General features: G+C 37.4%; 1 protein-coding gene across 6 annotated transcripts in view; it reads left to right on the forward strand.

Moving 5' to 3' along the window:
- Positions 1 to 22,206, forward strand: part of ADK (adenosine kinase) — a 288,751-nt gene that overhangs the window by 256,933 nt on the left and 9,612 nt on the right. For all 6 annotated transcript variants that reach the window (XM_065067582.1, XM_065067581.1, XM_065067580.1 and 3 more), the window contains one exon: positions 12,744 to 12,830. In XM_065067582.1, the coding sequence (XP_064923654.1) occupies positions 12,744 to 12,830 (87 nt within the window). The remainder of the gene's footprint in view (positions 1 to 12,743; positions 12,831 to 22,206) is intronic.

Below are 22,206 nucleotides of genomic sequence, written 5' to 3' on the forward strand. Positions count from 1 at the left end.
AATAAGTAACGATTGTCTTATTCGTGGATCTCATATTGGTGTTAACATTGCAAGTATCTACTGTGGTCTCGACTGCTCTTCAATTAAAGTGTTCAATGGCCCATATTCAGATTTATAATGGTGTATTGCTCATTTTGCAAAACCAGTTTTAAATAAGGTAACATCTTTTGTTCATTGCTGAAATTCTGGATGGGAGGGTAACAGCTTATCAAAGTATGTGTTATCAGCTGGCATGCTTGCAGAGGATGTGATATTATTGTCTCTGGGGCTCAACCCAGTGTCTTTTGAAATCAATGGAAAGATCTCATTAACTTCATTGGATATCGATTATGGCCATGGAGAACTTAAAACATTCATGAATATTAATGGTTTATACTGATCCATGTGTCTTTTGTGTGTTGTACCTTGTCTGCAATCTACGATTCAATTTTTGTAGTCTACCTAGAGGTTATACAAAAAGTGATCTTTATGTATGCTGAAAGATTTGATAACACATTTTACCTTAAGGTATCTTCTGTGTCTGTTACAAATGAGGTGCATAAAGAACTGGACTCTTTCACCACTGGCACCTTGGCAGAATATCTTCTGTGGAAAATGTTTTTTATATTATTTTGGCAGTGCTAGCCTTTTTTTTTTATTAGGCAGGAGTTCACTTCATAACAAATCATCACAGAAGAGTGTGAGCAGCAGAATCTCTACTCAGAAGGTGCCCTACAGACTCTGATAGCCCATCATCTTTAATTTAGAGATTTTATTTCCCATCTTGCGATTACAGTTGTATGAACATTGTAGAAAAGTTTAAATTGTGGCTATCCATATCATGCTTTTGCCATAAATGATGGAACTTATATTTTCAAGCCTCTAATCTTCACCTGCTCAAATAGTCACTATAAAATAATTGCGCAGAATGGAAGGAGAGTAAAATGTGGGTATGTACCCTGGACAGAAGTTAACTTCAGGGACGGATCCTTTGATTAGAAGTTTCTCTGCTGTAGCATCCAGTTGCAGGCAATAGAAGTTGTGGGAGAGAGGTGGGTGAATGGAAAGCAAATCCTTAGCTCCAGGAGGGTCAGAGCAGAGATCCTGGCTAATGGAAAAAGTAGACAAAGGGGAGGTTTGAATGGCTTCTGCTTCGCTTGACTTTGGGAATTTAAGTTTGATTTTGTGTAAGATGACAAAATATTTAGAGTTAACATTGGGGATGGAGAAGGAGGGGAGGTGGAAGGTGATTGGAGTTCTTAAAAGTGGTTGATTGTCTAAAAATGGAATTATGAGATTTTATGATCAGTTTGCCTCTGTGACTCCCACAGTAGGCTTTACAGATAAAGTAGAGTGGGAATGGTTGAAATGCCACATCTGAAAAATAGGCTGTGCATGTTACTCGTATACCAATGGCCAGGCCCTGACGCACCTGAGCATGACATAGAATATAAAGTGGCAGTTTAGATATAAATCTCTGGATACCACGAAAATAACGTTTATGTAGTTGATCTCATTTGAGTGAAAGTAGGCTCTGGCTTACTTTCATCATAGCTGTTTTCTTTGTTATGAATAATGAAGTCAGTAAAGTAAGCAGACCTGACTTCAAGTATATACAGACAGCAGATCTAGTGAATATAGTAAACATGAACTGTTCTTATATTGTTAGGTTTTGGCTATACCCACTGAATGATATAATACTAATGTTTGTTTAAAAAGAATACATGGAGTAGTCTGAAGACAGATTTAAATTCTGGAGGTCTGCTTACGCTGATTTTGTTTGCTGTACTCTGCTACCCTGTGCCCCCCACTGCCCTCCTAATCCATCCTGATTCCTCTGCCTGCCCCGGTGATTAGCAGTCAAATCTAAATCAGAGAGGAGACTATGAAACCAAATATTTATGTGCCTTGTATTATAAATCTGACACTGTGATATTGTACTGCGAACCCGAAAAAATGCCGGGCCATGAGTTGTGGCTAATAGCCATTGATCATAAATGAAACTGCAGAACTCTACTCCAAATTGTTGCCTTTATAAATTTGATAATAAGTACATTTTGTGATAGCATATAAAAGTACAATAAGCTATGCATGCCCTCTCTTTCGTCTCCACCTGTCCAATTGCAGAATGCTGTTTGTACAGTATATTGTTGTTGGTGACAAGTGAATAAGAATTTTTAGGAGCAGTTGGCTGTCAAATGATGGCAAATTTAAAGGTTATGCAAATTGTGCCAGTACAGCCCAGCTTGTTTCAGACCTCTTTTCTCTATTATCATATCAATTGAGTCAGCTCATAGTAGACAAAGCAAGGTTATGGGAACCACCTAGAGCATCATGCACCATTAAACATCAATGCCGCATACATGAACATCTGCAACAGCGATCTTATTAACAGAGGGTATAACGGAAGGCAATAAACAGCTTTCTTAGTCACTTAATTGTAAAAAATTTAATAACCTAATACTTGCATTATTTATCAACAGCAAGTTGGTCAAAAATTATGCAATTGTAGTGGATTAGATTACCTATTGCACACTGTAAATTACTACAAAAATATGAAAATCCATTTGTGAGCAGTTAAACACTGTGGTTAGTAGAAAGCTAAAAGTGCAGTTTTCTTTTAATCTCTGGTACACCATGGAATGTAAGTACTGACATTTTTATATTTGACTAAAATCAAATATAGAAGACCTAAAGATTGGGTTTTTTTATTTCCTGCTGAACTAAGCAACTTAAATATTTCAAAAATCAAGGGACAGTTACTGTGAAAGGTAGAATATAGAAACTATAAGGTGGTCTTTCTGTGTGCAACCAAAACATTTGTTTGGAGGAACGAAGCACAAAGCATGTTAGATTTCATACTGGGATATGTATTTTGTGTTGGCTTCTGGGGTAGTCACTGCACTGGTCTAGAAGATGAGAGCGTGTGAGGCTGTAATCTCAAATGGCTTAGGGAAACAAATACAGAAATTAAAATATGTTAGAAATTGATGAGAAACAAGGTTTGGTTCCTCAAGATCAAGGCAAACTGGTAGGGTTGGAGCACACACTGTGCTGGAATCGGAGAAATTGGTGGAGAGTGACAGCCCTCCTCTCCTAGGAGACAGGGGGAACGGTAGATTCCCTGGTTTTGGTTAGCAGAGGGCTGGAGGCCAACTCAGAAAAGGTTAGAGCTATAGGAGGAAAAAACCGTTCTTCCAGTTTCAGCTTGAACGTGCAAAATGTACCAGCATTTAGGAAAAAAAATCTGAGAAAGGAAATAAGAGACTGGATGAGTAAAACAGTACAGGCTCAAAGGTCAGGTTTGACAAGTGCATTCAACAGCAAAACCTGCTCCAAATGTTGGTCTGCTCCCAAGCGTCTTTGTTCCTTCCTGCCGCCCTCTGCTCCCACCTCTGCTGCCACGGAGGAGCAGCTATTTGATCAGATTTGTATATATGGAAAAAGAATGAAGCCTTCTCAGTTTTTGTTGGCATAAAAATCCAAATGGTACTAGGATCCTTGGCTACAGTCAGCCTCTGGGTCACCAGTAGACACCTTGGTCATTTCTGCAATCAGAAGGAATCAACAGGCAACAGAGAAGAATGGGGGGAAAGAAGGTGAATGAAAAGAAAGTAAACACCAAAGATTAGTAGAACTTGATATAGTTTAAATTTGGCAAGTTGAGTGTTGTGGAAGTTAATTTTATTTCCATAAGAAAAGGAAAATTTTTATTAAAGAATGTTAAATTGAATGTCTTGATTTTTTTTTTTTTTCAATCTGGGTTTATTTGCTGTGGGAGAAAATGGCAAAAAAAAAACCAGGCAGTATGTCTAAAGAACCGTTAAGTATATGTTTTATACTGAAATGGTTTTAAAAGGAACAAGTAACAAGCATTTTCCTTTTTTTTTAATTCACATTTTTTAAGTTACAGTTCCAATGATCTCGCCTGACCAGAGTTTTTTCCTGTATGTCTATCTGTTTTTTTAAAGCAATATCTGCTTCTTGCCTTTCCTCATAACTTTTCATAACTTAATTATTAATATATCAACAGAGTGTCCACATTTTATTTAAACATGTCTATTTGCTTGCCTACCCACCTTGCTTTTCAGATTGAAAACTCTTCAGAGCAGGAACCTTTTCTTTTTTTTTTTGTCTAATACAAGTCTTGTTGGTCACCTTGACCATAGGAGAATACAAATGAGGTTTAAAAGATCACAAGTTGGATTTGACTATATGTGCCAACTAAAGTTTGATTCATTTTGGAAAGTTTTATTGCTTCTAAAAAGATCAATGTGTTGGTTTAGTTTTTAGGTTGAAATAACTTAAAACTGAATGATTTAGCAATTTAATAGTACAGAAATAAAACTTTAAAGAAAAGTAACTGAGAGTGACAGGCACTGGTAGGAGTTTGACAAGGTTCTGCAGAGATAGAGGCTGAAAATTTTTAATGTGTCTGCATTGGGGTTTACCTTAAATGACAGTGCATGCACTGTAAAACCCGTTGTGTTACCTTTATGAGCGCCTGTGTGCTACTGCCGTGCTTTAAAGGGCTTGTTACAAAAACATACAATTCAAGAGCTCTTGCCAGAAACTGGTTGTCAAAACTGCTGTTATAATAACTGAATCCAAATTAATTTAATTCAGTACGTAGTCAATAATTTTGTAAATTCGGGGTTGCATAATTTACATTAAAATGTATGTGACATTATTTTAAAAGGTCATAGATCGACTGTGCCACTTACAGCAATGGCTAGGTAATACTTCTAAACTTATTAAGTCATACTACAGAGATCATAGTTTGGGGTATTTAATGATCTAAGAAATTACCTGCAACTAATATAGGAGAAAAAAATGTCTTCATTTTGGGCCAAATTCTCTTTCTGCACTGGCATAACACCTGAAGAATTCCATTGAAAACAGTGGAGTTGCTTTGGTTTTTAACTGGCATTCTAGAAGCAGAATATTTTCCCATTGAGATGAGAACAAATTTCAGCCTCCAATGCAGTGACATCTTCTAATAGATCTAAAACCTGCAAAAGCCTGAGAAAATTCGTTTAGCAAGCATGTTTCATTCTTCAAAAATAAATAAGAGGTGTAGAGGGACCTTAATTAAAGGCAACACAGAATTTACGAATACAGCATGAGAAGAAAAAAAATAATTGTCAAAGTTCTGGAGCTGAGCTCAGAGTTCAAAGGATGACAAATCAAAATATCTACATGTAATTTGAATCTTTAAAGGTAATGCTGTAGAATTTCTGTGGCATACCTACCTCAATAATATCCAACTAGTATCCAATTAATTAATTTTTTAAAGAAGAAATATAGATATACATTAACTTATTTTTAGCAATGTTTCTAGGGAAGTCTGTCTCTTTCATTCTGATGGACTGATTGTATTTATGAAAACAAATATAAATTCTCCCAGAAGAAAAAGATCCTTCAAAACTGCTCTGTAGTGACCTAATGCTCACGCCTTCTCTTTTCAGGCTTACTGATGCTCAAGTAAAATAGAAGTGCCTTGGGCCCATTTCTGCCTCCACTGACAACCCATGCTTCTCAGATTATCATGTAGCATAAACAAAGCTGTCATATAACATGGCATTTATTTAAATGATGTGATTTCTGTGTTCACCACTCTGAAACTGAGGTATAGCTAAGAAAGCTTGTGAGTTTTGACAGGTGTGTTTGCCCCATTAAGGCAATATGCTTAATGTATAAAAAACGTGAGGCATAATACAGTTTTTGTCCTGCTCAAAATCAAATTATTAAGTGTTTTTCTCTTTTTTTTTTTTAGCCAATGCCCTGCTAAGCTTTTGGGTAGGAATTGTTTTGACCTGATTATAGGTCGATATTTATGAGAAAATTCTCCCATATGACAGTGTTTTGATGGTCCAGCTATGCAGTGGTTTAAAATATGTCTGTAGAATGCTATGAAGTGGAGTACAAGCATACATGCATTCTTTCTAGCGTGTGCATTGGTGCAAATAGTAAGTGAAGTGCACGATCTACTTTCTGATCTGAAAAATGCTTCATTTTTGCAGTTTCCATCAGCCAAGGTTCAGAAGGTTGAAGAGTATGTTTGAGCTAGAACATGTGTGTTGGTGTAACTTGGACACACATATATGATATATTCTTTACATTAGACATTGAAATTCCAAGTGACATAAATTGTGTGTGTTTTCAATTCTTGAGCCTACCTATTTACAGATAGAAATAGATTAGTTTGTATTTCCCATTGCCACATACAGCTCAAAAAGTAATAGTTTGGAGGGCCGCTTGGCTTAGTTCTTTACATGTGAGGGTCAAATATGAGGCACAGTGGCCAAACCAATACACATAGGATTTACAGTGCAGGAAGAGATATTTATATTTGTTAATATCCAGGGCAAGATCTGGTTGTGTGCCTGTGTCCCTGTGCTTTCAGTGGTGTGGCTAGGCTCACCACAGTAGAGCATGCTCTCAACAGAATCTAGGATCATACCCTTCACACATTTCCTTTATTGTAACCCATCTCTTCTGTTTTCAGGACTGATTTTGATCTGAGCTCTTAATACTGATTCCAAGACCATCATTGTGTTGAATCAGTTAAACATCTGCAAAAGTTTTGAGCTTTTTGTAATTTTGGTGCCTATGACTTCACAGCCCTTGCCTTGCCTGAGCCCTCAACCCCTTTCCGGGCACGGACAGAGATCACAGGAAAAGGATTTAGCTCTGAACACTACCTTATGTCTTCAGCAACCCCGCCGAGTTAGAGGAGCGCGTTTTGTGGCAGTTCAGTGGACGCAGTTTCAGCTCCCTCTGAAATCTGTGCCTAGCGGGCAAATGGCAGTACTCTTGTGTGCTCGGAAAGGCTTTTTCAACAGAGTTCATTGCCATTCTAAACCTTAAACATTGTGACACATGCCAGAGAAATTCAGCGGCATGTTCTTAAGGGCAGTTTTTCTATATATTTATACATATATATACGTAATGTTATATTTGCACTAAACTGAAGTGAAGCTAGTATTTTCTGTTGACCTTTTGCTTCCCTATCTTTTACACACAGTCCTAGTGTTTTGTTTACTTGTGCAAACAAATAATTATTTCATATGAGAAGTAAAGTAGAGCTTCAACTCGTGGCTCTGGCAATGGTGATATAGAAAATACTGATGTTTAAGTGGCTTCCACACCTATAAAGTAAACAAAACACATCTGGGCCTGTAGAAACTATTCATGAGTCATTAGTTGATGCTGTTAGGTTTTTTTACAATTGTTGTTAACTAGATACAGAGTTCTGAGTCTGATCTCATGCTGGTATAAATCAAGAGCTATTTCAAAGAAGTGGTGTTGAGTTGACAGGAGTGCAGACAGAATCATGTGTAGGTTCGGGGGATATACACTGGGTAGAAAATTAGCGCTTAATTTTACATCATTGCTAATAGCTGATGTGTATGAGTGTACAAGTTCCTCTGGAGGAGCCTTCTTTCCTCTATTAACTCTAATCCTATGACTCACACTTGAGTTAGATGCTATGAATATTACTTCTGAATAAAAATGTTCTTGACCTGATAATGGGGAGATGCGTATGTCTGAGGAAAGCTATAAAGGGTAGACAAGCCCAACTGAACATCTTTACCTGCTAGGAGAGAAGGAAAATGGGGTCTGCACATTGTCATTTTCCCTACAGATATCTATAGGATCATTAATAAAGCCACAGAAGATTCAAAGTCTTTGGAATCATATTCCTTCTCTTTATCTACTGAAAATTAACTAGTTCCATGTGAGGGACAGTTCTTTACATCCTGGCCAACACAGCTATAAGGACTTTTGCTTAGCAAGCTGCAAGGAGAATTTTAGCCTAATTGAACTATTTGGGTCTTTCATTATATAAATAAATTAGTATTTGTATTAATTAATCGCATCATACTGTAGACATAAACGCATTATAAATGACAACTACTCTATACCTTGTTGGGTGTAACATTTTTTTATAGCAATAAAGACGTAACTTCTATATTACTAGTTATAAGTTTTCTTGGCTACATATTGAGTTCATTAGAATACAGTATCATTTTTTGTGTATTATTAAAATATTTGATTAGAAAGATCCTAAAGCATGTGGCTGACTTGCACCTCACTTGTACTATTTAACACCAGTGACTTGCATGGGTGAATTCCTTATTTTTCTGAAAAGCCCTACATGGCTACAGCGCTGGGCCGAACAGTGCACAGAACTAGATGGCGGAGAAAGGAGATGTTGGCATGCAAAGCCAGGCAAACTGAACATGCACACAGAAAGTGCCAGGGGGCCTGGAGTGTTCATCCAGTACAGCTATTTGAAAGTCCCAGCCTGAAAATGCAGGATCTCATGCCGTTTGCTTAGAAATGACAGGTTGAATCAGCACTGCCGGGTTTGAAATACGGCATCGCTGTAAGTCTGAGGGATTTCTAAGCAGGGGTTCAGCACACAGTGCCCTGCCCCACCTTGCCTTGTAACTTTGGACAGTGCTGCGCTGATGTGGTGGGAGAGTTGCGGTATCAATTTGATTTACATTATCAAGTGTCTATCTTTGTGTGAAGCACAGCAACAACAGTACTTGTACTGGAGAAAATGCAGGAGAAAATGTTGTTATGATTTTTAAAGATGTTTTAATATGCTGAAAAAGGTACAGAGACCTAGAGCCTCTAGGCTTCTGGGTTCTACCTTCTGGAGAGGAAAGAGCTCAGAACCATCCTGACTGACATGGGCTTGTGCAAATATTTTTCTTGTTAATTTCTACCTTATAGCCGCCCAGAGACATTTATAAGTTTTGAGTTCAGGTTTCTATATTCTGTTAAGTTCTTCCTGTCTCTTCTTTTCTTTTTTTCCTCTCTTTCTTTTTATCTGTTTTTGGCCCCTGATCTAAAGTTTTCTTTACAGAGGGTGGAGGTGGGGAGGAGATCGGACAGAATTCTGTTTCACAGTTGTTCATTTTTTACAAGTTAAAGCTCACTAAAGAAACATGAATGTGTCTCCATCTTGTAAGCATCTGTACTACCACTACCAGCCCATGGATCAAAGCTTATTTGAGGAAATAGCTAGATGGTTTTGTATATATTTTAGGGCTCCCTTCTTCCTTTTATTTTATTTTAATACAAAATTAAGGACACTCCAACATGTTGCCCATAAGAGTTCTGTTACAGGTAATTAAATGTAAGTTTACACATTTAATCTACTTTTAAGAGCAAGAGAGACTGGTAAATGACCCAGTTAAGGAAAGTACTCAGCCTAATTGGATGTAATGATTGCTTGCTGGTGTTTATTACTGTACTAAGAGTAGACATGTAGTCTGTGATTCTAATTTGTTTTAAAGACAGACCTGTAGTATTCGCAGCTATCATCAGAGTTCGATTGTTTCTGTTAACATCATGAAATAGGCTTGTGTTCATTTGGGAGCTTAAATGTATTAGAGTGAAAAGAGTACTGTTCTTTCAGTTGATATTGCTCTCCAATTATTATCTCTCCAGATTGTCTTACATGCAAAAATATCTTGAGCTAGATATGCTAGTGCATGTTTTTGCCTAAGGAAAATAAAGATAATTTCACTTCTTTATGTACATACTGCGACAAATTAACAATAACTAAATTTACCAATGAGCTGATTCCTTCTGACTTATCTGTGAACGTGTCTTCAGCCCATGAAATCACCACGTTAATGTTTGGTTTTGATTATTTCTATATCACTCTGAAACAGTTGAGGTCCTCACCAATGTAAAATCATTGAGACAGCTGAAGCACAGTCCCAAAATTTTACATTTCATTAATGCTTGTTATTAAAACTTCCCTAATTATAGACACTTTGTTGCAATTTACACTCACAATTCTAGGCTTCCAGGAAATCACATCCAAGTGGAATGTGTTGTTTCCCAGGGTGTTTACCGTCAAAAATATTTGTTGCTTAAAAATAGAACACTGGATTTCATGCCCAGAGGAGCAACACTTAGACTTCAAAACACTTATGTAATTATTCTTTATTTCATGAGCTCTCAGAATGATAAATGAAATCAGAACTGACTTTGAAAAGCAAGGCCACTGATGACCAGTGCACTTAGCTAAGGTGTCTCTGTGTTTGCTATGATGGATTTGGAAGTTCTATAACATAATAGATCACACACAAAAATTAAGTTAAAGCAACATCGAAGTCACAAAAGCAAGGATATTCAGAATGGAGACTTCTGCTTTATCTTAATTCACCCTATTGTGCCTAGTTGGTACAAAACAGAGATGTTAGCTATTTTTATTACACAGACATAGCAAGGTAATTTAATGGCAGCTTTAATTCTAACTGACTTCATTTATTGTGAAGGAAAGAAGAAAACCACCTCCATATTATTGTTAACTACAGTGTAGTTGACTTTACTATGCTTGTAGAAGTTCTCATAAGGTTAAAGAAAGATAATTTCCCTATTGGATGGGTGCAGATGGTAATATCCTTATAACGTAGTATGTGCTCCAAAGTCATGCCAGCTCCTTCTGAAACCTCAGTACTTTGAAATATGAGATTATCGCTCCTCTTGAAAATACATAAGATTATAGAAACAGAAAGCATGACCCAGGTAGAGATGGAAAAACTGTGATCAGAGAAGCAAGGACTGTTCTCCTACCAGCCAAATTCCTTTACGTGTTTGTGCTTTGGGACTAATTCAGTTACTTACATTTACATCTAATGCAGAAAGAATAGAATAAGAGCTCATAGTGCAATACTTACCTGCAAGTACTAGAGGGAGCTGAGGGAAGGAGTCAAGGCAGAGGAAAAGAAAGGAGAAAGATGTTGGTGAGAACTTTCATTTGTGTGTGTTTGCTTGAACAGAGTCTTACTTGATGCCAAGCCCCATTTACAGCATTCAAAATATAATGTCTGTGCCCAAACACATACATTTGAATGCATATGCAAGTGTCTACTCTGTATTTAACGTAGAACATCTGTGTGTGCCCATGCACACTTGTGAAGAAAGCAGGTTAGTTTATTACAATGTGTCTTCAACAGAGTTATCACTTTGTTCATTGTTTTAGTATTATCCAGAGCAAATTGTATATGCCTTCTTATGAAATGGATGACTACACTCTGCTCGTCTGGCAGAGTTTAATGTAAGACCTCTCTTTCGTGATTTCCAATTCAAATGAATCCTGTTAAAATTACTAAAAAGCATTGCTCTTGAAGACTATCTTAAGAGCACAACACAGCATTGAAGCGTGTATCCAAATAGCTTTCTTAACAGGATAGAGAGCAGGATGCACTGAGAACTGACTGAAACCTGTTTTTTAATTGGAATATTCATCTTATGTTTTCCATTACCCTTTTCCCTTTGCCTCTCATGGATGGTTGTTGCTAATGCTCCCCTCCCCTCCCCTCCTGGTGGGCCAGCCAACAGTTCCCTCTGGAGGCAGCATCATTATATCTGCCTGGTTCACTTAGGAGCAGATGGTGAAGAGCAGTAGAGCTGATACACTGCATTTCACAGAAACCAGGATCCTTCTGGTACCTCTGCAGCATACACAGACTTGCCTGATTTGAGACTGTGAATTCTTTATATGCCTCCCAAACGAGGTTTCCTTGTTTGCTACTGTGTGCACCAGTGTAAGAGTGATTTTTATGATCTGATCTGTTGCTGGACAGTAAAGAAACGACCCATCTCCAGCTTTCAGCTACTAGAGGGTCTTTTTCCCATTTTATTTCTATTTTTACCAAAAATGAAAAGAAAACAGCTCTGATGGTTTTCATTTTCACCGATTGACAGGCTTTTCTTCCCCCTCCCCTTTTTTTAATTCCTGCTGTCTGCCAAAGGACAATCTGTTTGCTCTGAGACAGTTTAATGCATACTGACTACCAGAGGCAGAACTTCCATTGGCTCTGTTACAGAGGTAATTTACACTTTAACAAGGTATTGTGACAAGGTGGTAATTATATTTTTATCACGTCATTATGACATTACCACCTGGAAAGCCATAGCTGATTAATTAGTGGCATATATTAAATTTATAACCCTAGAACTCTAAAGCTATCATACCTAAGTGGCGTAATTATGTTGAACTGTGGTGTGGCAGTGAATTTGAGGTGAAGATGCTGAGTATCCACCTATTGCAATAGGTTTAACAAGTGCCAGTAGAGGGCAGGGAGCTGCAGAGAAGGAAATATTAAAAAAAAAATAGTAAGGACAAGGGTGAAGTCATTGAAGTCTTGAAACCAAATCTAGTCAGATGGTAAGTTGCAAGGCTTATTACATATATGTGTTTTTTAAAAGATGTAATTTGAGAGCACTTTAACACTAGTTCTTGCTTTTTATTTCACAGCTTTGTTTTTGTTAGTTCACATGCATTTTGTTTTTTACAATGCAATAGTTTCTGTTGAACCTCTGGAGGCTTAGACTGGCCATTCTGGAGACTGCATCACCTTTCTGCAACTAAGAGGAAGCACTGGTTTTGGAAGGGTGGATTTTCTTAGTCTCGTCCATATGCCCAAGTGTTTTTATGTTCCTCATGATTTACATTTTTCCTCTTGCCCTCAATATTAGGAGAAAAAGAAAACAAATGAGGCTGGAAGTAATTAGTGAAAATGTCCACAACAAACAGCTTGATCAAATGTGTTCCTATATCCCTATGCAGTAAATGCAGACATAATTATGAAACAAATCTATTTTTATCCAGATTACCATGTTAAAGGTCAGAGCTCTGCTTTTTAATTGTTTTGATTTTCAGTGTTCGTTGTGCTTTTCAAAGTCATATTTCCAGGTAACTCATGTTTTGTTCTCCCCTTCTACTATAGAAAATGAAGTGACTACTTTCCCTGTGTTGGTGAGTGATCAGAGTGAAATTGTGGATACCAATGGAGCTGGAGATGCATTTGTTGGAGGTATTTCTTACTTCTTTCTCTTGTTTGGAGATTATCCTATTATTCTCTCTATATAAAATCTACCATTTTTCCTTTCAACTGTCCTTCAGAATGAGCTTCATTCTCTTAGAGCTTTTCTCTGCATCCTGAAGTTATATGATTTAATTAAGTTCTGCTTTTCAAATGGAAAGTGTGTTCTATTACTTTAAAAATAATGTGCCATTATGCTGTACTCTGGTTGTTTTCATGAGATTAATTGTATCTGTCAGACTGTTGCATAAACAAGCTGCATCAAGTACTATATAGTGTACAGAAATCCCTCCTGGCTTAAATGTTAACACGTTGTTGTTCTTTAAAACAGGTTGTAGTGAATATTAAACAGTATGTTAATAAGTGAGCATAATGTCTTCTGATCATGTCAATTTTGGTAGAACATCTGCTTCCAATACAATTATTTGGACATCAGAAAAGAACACAAAGGGTTAATTTGTTAAACCCGGAAAATATCTGGCATTGCTTGATATCCATTTGCAAACTTACTATTTTTTTTGGCACAAGCTCTAAGGAAAAAAGAGGATGTTATGTCTATGCCTGTTTTAAAAAATTACTCTATATAAGCCAAAAACCAATCTAATCCAAAAGTTCTGTCATTCATTGTAACCTTCGTACATGTAGTTCTGTGATGCGCTATTGCATCCTGAAGGCTCTAATATCCAGTACATAGTAGCTGTAAGGAGCTCCATTAGTCACTAATTTACTGGAAACATTACCACAGAGACTTTATAAATAGAATTGCAGGGCACAGTCTTGTATCTATGAAGGGCATAACAAGCAGTGTGTTACCAAATTAAAGCTTCAGAATTGTGTCTTGCTTCAAGAAAGTATTCAACATAAGGTTAATCTTAAGCATGTAATTCCATTCTTGCTCAATACTTCACTTAAAACAATGATACATTTGCAGTATATGCTTAAATCTGGCTGAAAATAGGAATGTTATTACTCATTGCTTTGGTGCTTTTGTGAATCAAAAAGGACAGAAATAGAGGGAAACACATTAGGTCATATTATCATACACCTTTTAGTGAATGCTTGTCACTTTCTATTGTTTCTAAATCACAAACAAGACTAAATTTGAACCAGTAAGTAGCAGTGACTATCTTCAAGTATTTGTCCTTATCTGCATGTGCTCTGTGTATCAGCTGTGCCAGTAAGCTGCTGATTTTGTGGTGGAAAAAAAAGAGAAAATATCTTGCTTATTTTGTTTCAGATCCTGAAAATATAATAATACTGGGTGTGGCCCAGGTGGGCAATATGGTAGACATCAACCAAGCTTTGTCTCAGCCGGAAGCAGCTTTTTATGTGTCTGCCTTTGTCATGGTTTAACCCCAGGTGGCAACGAAGCCCTACACAGCCGCTCATTCACTCCTCCCTGGTGGGACGGGGGAGAGAATGGGAAGGGTGAAAGTGAGAAAACTCATGGGTTGAGATGGAGCATTTTAATATGTAAAGCAAAAGCCGCAAACACGAGCAAAGAAAAACGAGGAATTCGTTCACTGCTTTCTATGGGGAGACAGGTGGTCAGCCATCTTCAGGAAAGTCACGGTTGCTTGGGAAGTCAAACACCATCACTCCAAGTGTCCTCCCCTTCCTCCTTCTTCTGCCAGCTTATATACCGAGCATGACATCAAATGGCATGGCATGGCATGGCATATCTCTTTGGTCAGTCGGGGTCAGCTATCGTGGCTGTCTCCTCTCAGCCTCTCGTTGGCAAACCAGTATGAGAAGCTGAAAAGTCCATCACTGCTTAGCAACAACTAAAACACTGATGTGTTATCAGCATTCTTCTCATACTAAATCCAAAACACAGCACTATACCAGTTACTAGGAAGAAAATTAACTCTATCCTAGCCAAAACCAGCACAGCCATGTTTATCTCAGGCTGTGCTTATTCTGCATTCTTCAGATTTTAGGCATTTTGAAATCAGGACTTTCTTCTTCTTTTTTTTTTTTTTAGTAATAATGCCTTTGTTCTTTCCTAGTTTAGCTGCTGGAAGAATATTGCAACTGAATAATCAGGCTTTAAGAACTGTCTGATCACTCATAACCCTTCCTCCTTAAATTTTATCCTTTTCCGTGGTACTGCCACAGCTGCTGTTTTTCTGTAGGAGGGCTAAAACGTTGACTTTAGTAATTATTCAGAACATCCCAAATGGACAGGCTGATATAAACCAAATTAGACTCTATTCCAAGCTGCTGCCTTCCACTAGCAGTATAAGGAGTTCAGGCACATCCTGTCAGGCTGGTCTTGGATCAGCTGTGAGGTTCCTTTCTCCAAGGGGGAAAATTATGTGGAAAATTCTAAACTCCATTGGAAGGAAGAAAAGAAAATAGGTCTTCCAAAAGACAAGTTCCCCTTTGTCATTCTAAGTCTGTTGAGATAACATGTCTGGATATGGCAAACTTAGGTGTATTTGGGGTAATCTTAAGAAAAGTCCTTTGTTGCTGTTTGTGGACATATATTATTTTCATTAGTTCCCCCACTAATAGCACTGAGGCATCAGATGCTTTTTGTACGGAGCACAAGTGCAATGCAGTCTGGTGGCAGCATGGCATTGGACAGTTCTCCAGTGCCAGGGAAGGAAAGGACCACAGCTGCTTTTCCCTCTGTAATGGAAGTTGGCTCAGCAGTTGTAAATCTCTGTGAAATCTCATTGTGGTCAGGCACTTACCTGAGTGTCAGTCTGGGAGCTCAGGTTCTTGTTGCGCCATGTTTCTCTCTGCTGACTCACAAAGCAACATGAGCTTTAGAATATCCATAATTCTTCCATTAGGTTCTGATATATCTTAGTTTTCCTCTGTCACTCCATAAATAACAAACTGGTCGTTTATTCTCCTCAGAGAACAGATTTTCTTGCATTTGGTCCAGATGGGAGATTTGGGAGTCATAACAGTCTAGATACACAGCTGATTCTAGTCATATAGACTGTGGTCTCCTTCGTGGAGTCATTTCATTTTCCTTCCCATATGTAGGAAATAAGATACTGGACTGGATAGGCTTTGATTTGGTCTGTGTTTCATTTGGGGGAAATGTCTGTATTTTATCTATATCACACTTTTCATGTGTTTTCAAAGTACGTATTTGCAACAGGAAAAGTTCTTTATTGTCTCCTTAGCTGAAAGCCCTACCCAGTAATGTTGGTAATACTGCTCAACATACGTTATCTTCTGTGGACTCTAGTATTGAGCCAGATGCAGTGTTTTTGTCCTGACAGACTTTTTCATAATGGGAAGGTTATCTTCTCTTCAGTGTTCTTCTAGCTTCTTTCATCTATTGAGTTTCATCAACTTGTTACTATCTAGGCAACAGTACATATAATATTTTGATTTTAGTGTCCTTGTAGGAAAATGTTTCAAAATACATCCCTTAACTCAAAAATTCACTCAGCATTATAGTATACTCTCCTGCAAATGTGGTTCCTTTATTCAAACAGCAGAGAACAAGAGTCCCATGGCAAAGCTTCCCATGCTTCTCTGGTACTGGTATATTAACATGACTGAATAGTGGTTTTGTTGGAGCGAAAGTCCTGGCTGAGAAGGGAATGTGGGATATAATGAGAGCTAACCCCATCAAGCAGGATTTATTTTATATTAGGAGGTCAGGTTTGTTAAACTTTATCATCTTTTGAGAGGTCTTTCACAGAGGCACTCTCTTCCAGAGGTATAACTCACAGATTGTAAGGAAATTCCTTCTCGATAATTTTGCCAACTTGGCAGATCACTCCTCATGTGTTTCTCTGTGTGAAAGTGGAAAATAAGAACTCTGATGGGGGTTTTTTTGTTGGTTTTTTGTTTTGGTTTGTTTTTTTTCCTAGAACCTATCTAACTACTGAAGGTTTTGAAACCTTGAAATCATGAAAAAGTTTTAAGACACGAAGTTTCTGGGCACTTGTAACTCTGTGAGTTGATTCATGAGTTCAGCGTTTCTGAACACAAAGCCGCTGGCCTCCAAGGAAAACTAGCTCACTCCAACAGCTAGCAACAAGAAGTAAACTGCATTCTTCAGTTGAAATGTGTTTTTATTAAGTTGGCACCAGGAGTATCTCTTACTGCAGGCATCAGGTCATCTGCCACTCAGGCTGGTGCAATGCATGAGTGAGAAACTGGGTTTTAACACTGCTGCAAGTATCTTTATGCTAAAAACACTTCTCTAAACAATACTAACAGAGTTCTGCCTTTATTGCTTTCCAGCAACAGTGCTGCCTTTTAGAAGTTTAAGCAATAAGGATTTACGTTGTAGCATCTCAGCACCTTTCGTGGATTTCTGGGGTACCACAGATTTTGGGTTATAAATCCCTGAAATACCCATAAATTAAAATTGCAATTCCACCTCTGGGTTCTGATGACATTGACAAATCACTTGAGCTTTGCTGACATGACTTATGTCACAAGAGCCCTCTTAGCGGAATTATAGCCTTCATTTGTAGAGTTCGGGTAACATTCTATTACTCGTTAAATTAACATTTATTTATTACTAGTCAGCCCCAGTTTGAACCTTTGCAATAATGATAATCAAAGCATATTTAATGGCAATAAACAGTTTGAAATACAGACAATTTCACCTTCTTGTGCTTTTCTTCCTCCTGCTCTTTTTTCTTCATCCTGCTCTTTTTAGCTAGAGTAGTTCTGCTGTCTGTTTGGACTCTGCTTTGTCATTGCCATCGTAACTAATGAAAACAATAAGCGTCTTTTCTGATAGTTACTGCCATTGTTCCCTGCAAAATCTCTCCCCTAGAATCTGTCTACACAGTGGAACTAGGTAGAGAGTTCATAATGAATGAATAAGAGAAGGCGTGAAATCAGTGTTTGTTCAGGATCTGTCAATATAAATATATTGACTTAGTAATCTGCTATGATTTAGTCATATACTGCATGAAAAGTACTAGAGTATGAAATGTAACCACAAATCATTTTAAAGTAGCGTGATGAAGCAGTGACAGAATGATCACAGCAAGTGTATATTACTTAACACCATGCCATAAAGATGTTATACCTTTATCAAGGAAAATAAATCCCAAGATAGAAGGAGCTCTTCATTAAGCATTGTACGGTGCCAGATACGAGCTCATAGCAATTTGCCTCTGTCAGTGTCAAAGCTGAGGTCAGTGGCTCAAACCACCTGTCAATTAAAATCCCAATGCCAGCTTTCGTGTACCAAGGAATCTCATAAAGCTGCTGGCTGTAGTTTGAAAGCTACATTTTGAAATTTTTTTGCGCACATGCTTACAGAATAAGCAGTTTTCTCTCTCTCTCTCTTTCTTTCTCTCATGAAACTCAGCGTGAATCTTATGAGATGGCCAGCTACTGTCTCAGCTATCAGAGAACTATTCTGATACAAGATAGGGACAGCAACAAAAGAGCAATTGTCATCTTTTATATGTGTCCTTGTGTGAGCGTGCCTCATGGCATCCTTATCCAAACTGGCTCAATAAGGCCATTCACTCATCTCTAATATAGAGGTTAATTCTAAACATCATTTTACATCTTAATCTAAATGACTCTACAAATTAGATGAAGACCTTTGACTCCTAAGAGTTTGCCTGAAGGTCATCACATTGTTCAAATTTTAGCCTCTTCTCAGGAGGTAAATGCAAATGATTTTCTGTAGAGTGACATCCAGCTTTGATTTCAGAATTAAATAGTATTTGGTATACTTCTACATTATCAGAATGTTAAAATATTATCCTTTAATGTGAAACTTTATTTGAATATATTATACATTTACATATGTGTATGTTTATAAAAACACAGCACAAGAAATGTAAATATAGGTTTACAAGGAACCCATAGGGCACAGAATAATTGCTCATCATTACTCCTCCACTATTGCAAGTTTGACTCAGAATCTGTTTTTTAAAAAAGGTCTGGTTCTGTTTTCCAAACACACTGCTATGAATTTGGAATACCTTGATGGAAGCCGGTGGATTTAAACAAATATACGATTGATAAAAATGGAAAAATAATTTGATCCAGTACCGTAATTTTTATGCTGTTGATCTGCAGATCAACATGTCATTTATAGAAGGAATTCAAGAATCTTTAAAATAAAAAATCGTCAAGGTGTGATTTAACATGACCTGAGTTGGCCCTACTTTAAGCCAGGGGCTGGAGCAAGGGATCTCCAGAGATACCTTTCAACTTTAATTGTGCTGTGGTCCTATGAGTTCTAATCCTATAGGAAGGAGGTTCCCATGTGCCGTTTCCTGCTCTTCTGAACATCCAGCCTCACTCATCTTCAGAGGGCAGTGTTGGTAGCTAAAGAGTAGAAACTGGCTGAACTGAAAAAAATGAAGCTTAAACAATGGGAATTCCATCTTCTCACAATAAATCTGTTGCAGGGTGAGGACAGACCATATTCATGATTTTGTTTAATAAGTGCCTTATCTATTTCATGTGAAGGAATTGCATGGGTGGAGGTATGTGCACATGTGAGAAATAAAATAAGTGCTCATGGGTAGTTCCTATATGGCTATACCAGGAGTGCTAAACATGCCCAAAAGGTCTGATAATGCCTTCAGCAGAGACAGGTGATTTGTCAGAATACTAAATTATGAGTAAGCTTGTGACTACAATTTAAAAAAAAAAAAAGCTCCTAAATGGATTTGTAAGCCTTTTTAAAATGGTCAAATAATCTGTTTTCACTAAAAACATTGCAGAGGAATTAAATATTCCTCTTATTTGTTGTATTTTCATCTCTGTATGAATCTGTGCTGTAAGAGCTGCCCTCCCTCCAGTGCTCACCACCTCCAAAACATTCCAGATTTGTTGAAATAAAAGTTCAAGGAACTAGGCACAGTTCTTTACTGAACAGCAGGATTGTGGTATCAGAAGCTACTTAATCCACTTACAGTTGTCTGTAATTCATATCAGGTTTTTATACTTGTTTAAGATACCTTGGGAAGTTGCCATCATTTTTTAGTCACATTTGATTGAGAGAAAGACACTGAATAAAATGTCACTGCTCTGAAGTACTGCCTTCTGATAATGCCGGAGCTCTGAGATGCAGTTTTGTTCACCAGCTGGGAGTGAGGGGTATTTTTTTTCGTGATACTGACTAACGGTCTATGTGCATGTAACTTATTACGGCTGATTTTTGCTAAAAAATTTATCTTCACGAGTGAAGAGACAAGGAGATACTACTTGGAATTGTTCTGTCTTTGCTTTGAAGTAAAGATAAATGTTGTAACAGAAATCAGCACTCTCTTAGTCTTCATTTATAGAACATGGGTGGCTAATTGCCTCCGAGCAATCCTGTTGTTACTGAGATCATGGCTGATGAGATATGAAGCTTTGAAATGAAAATACCTTCTTAATGTCATCAGTGTTTTGACTGACAGCCCGTTTTGCCCATCTTTAATACTCCTGTTTTATAAACAGCATACATGAGTATAATAGCTGAGCTGCAGACAGGGCATCAATCTTTGCTTGCTAGGGGATAACTTGTCAACATGTCCATGACTTACCGCCCATGTGCTCCGATGGCATTCTTAACTCTCAGATAAACATCGCATCTAAACCTAGGCTATTAGATGGCCACGTTATCTGTGTAACTGACCACCTAGAAACTAGAAAATTACCAGATTATATGTTCCTAGTTGATTTTCCTCAGTCTCAGCTAGAGGCACATCATTATTCTGATCAATAGTGTAGCCACTCGTTAGTGATTTCAACATTAGTACTGGCACAATTTAGAAATCTGTCACAGTTTGAATTGCAGCTACTTAAACAAAAACATAAAAATAGATGTCACTCAGGAAAAACATGGAATATTAATGTTTTCTTTTTAATTCTCTGCTTCACTTTTTACCAATTTCCATTCAAAATTATTTCTTTGGAACTAATGCACTCTTCTGTGCTGGCATGATACTTAAAACTGGTAGCAAGTGTTGTCCAAGTATCACTTAAATCTGATCCAATCTGGTTTAATTGTTTTGTTTTAATTGTTACCCTTCTCTTGATTTCTAACTGTTTATCTTAATTTTATTACATACGTATTTTTAATCAAAATATAGTAACTTAAATATGGTAATTCACATTTTCACCTATACAATTTAAAGGCAATCTAGAAAAATACATAGTAGAATTAATGTACAGCAAAAAATTACTATACTTGCTATCATTTTTTAAATGACATGTAGAAGAGAGAGATCCATTTAAAAGGATCAGTGTATGAAATTCAAAACCCTCAGAATTTTCTGATTAGGCTGAAGCAGGACCTGATCCTTCTGGCTGCTGTGTCTCTCTTACTGTCAGCGACACCGTCAGTGTCAAGGAAGCCTCAGTACACAGCAAGAGGATTAATATTTTGCAAAATTGAGTTTTAAAAGGCCTAATTTACCTCACCATAAATTCACTGACATTCCGGACAGGTTTTGTGAGAAATAAACATTGAATAGGTTGCGTATATTTTAAAAAAACAAACCTACTGTGTTAAAAATAGATTTTCAAAAGCAATTTTAAAGTTCCAATTTTTGCTGTAATAGCTATAGGACAATTACAAATTGACTTAACGCCTCAAAGCAAATCATCGCCATTTAAAATACTTTGTCATGCCTACTATCCCTATCCTCATAACATTTCATTTCATGTTAATGTGTCATGTGTTAGAAAATCATGTAATGATGAAGAAAATGTTCATGTGGAAGGTTAGAAATTACTTTAATGAGTTATTATTACCTTGCTTGCAGACTATGGGTAATATTTTTGTGTTATTTTAATGTATTCTGAGTAGAGACAGAAGCACTAGTCAGATTGGATCATCAAGAACATTCCCCTGGGGATCAGGGCAGGATATAGTCCCCTAAGGAACGATGTGTCAGATTAAGCTGATGCTATATTCACAGGAGATACAACAACACACAATGAAATAGAAAAACACATTGAAATATGTTATCTATTTCATGTCTAATATGACTTCGTGTGGTGCTACGGGGATTGACACACTGACCATAAAGGTATTTCTAGGCTGTGGGATTTGCTCGCAAGATCATCATTCGCAACTGGCTCTATTTGATAATAGGATGGTAACATCTCCCATCATTTGTTTGCTTTCCGCACACTGAAATGAGCTCATATGTGAAGTGGGAAGATGGCTAGGTTGCAATAAACAAAGAAATAAAAGAGAAAACATGGTCACAGTTTTAAGCAGTGATAGTAGTAGTGCTTGTAGGTTTGTTTCACACTGATCTCCGACTCTGCTTAGTGGGACATTACTGTTACTGGTGATCAGTAAAAGGTTAGTGTCAATCCAGGACCATACCAGATATTTAAAGAGGCAAAAGGTATTAAATGCCACTGTAGTCAAGTAGAAGCATTATGAATATAATGCTAGGGTAGGCTC

Source organism: Columba livia, chromosome 6, assembly GCF_036013475.1.
Source record: "Columba livia isolate bColLiv1 breed racing homer chromosome 6, bColLiv1.pat.W.v2, whole genome shotgun sequence".
Taxonomy (NCBI): Eukaryota; Metazoa; Chordata; class Aves; order Columbiformes; family Columbidae; genus Columba; species Columba livia.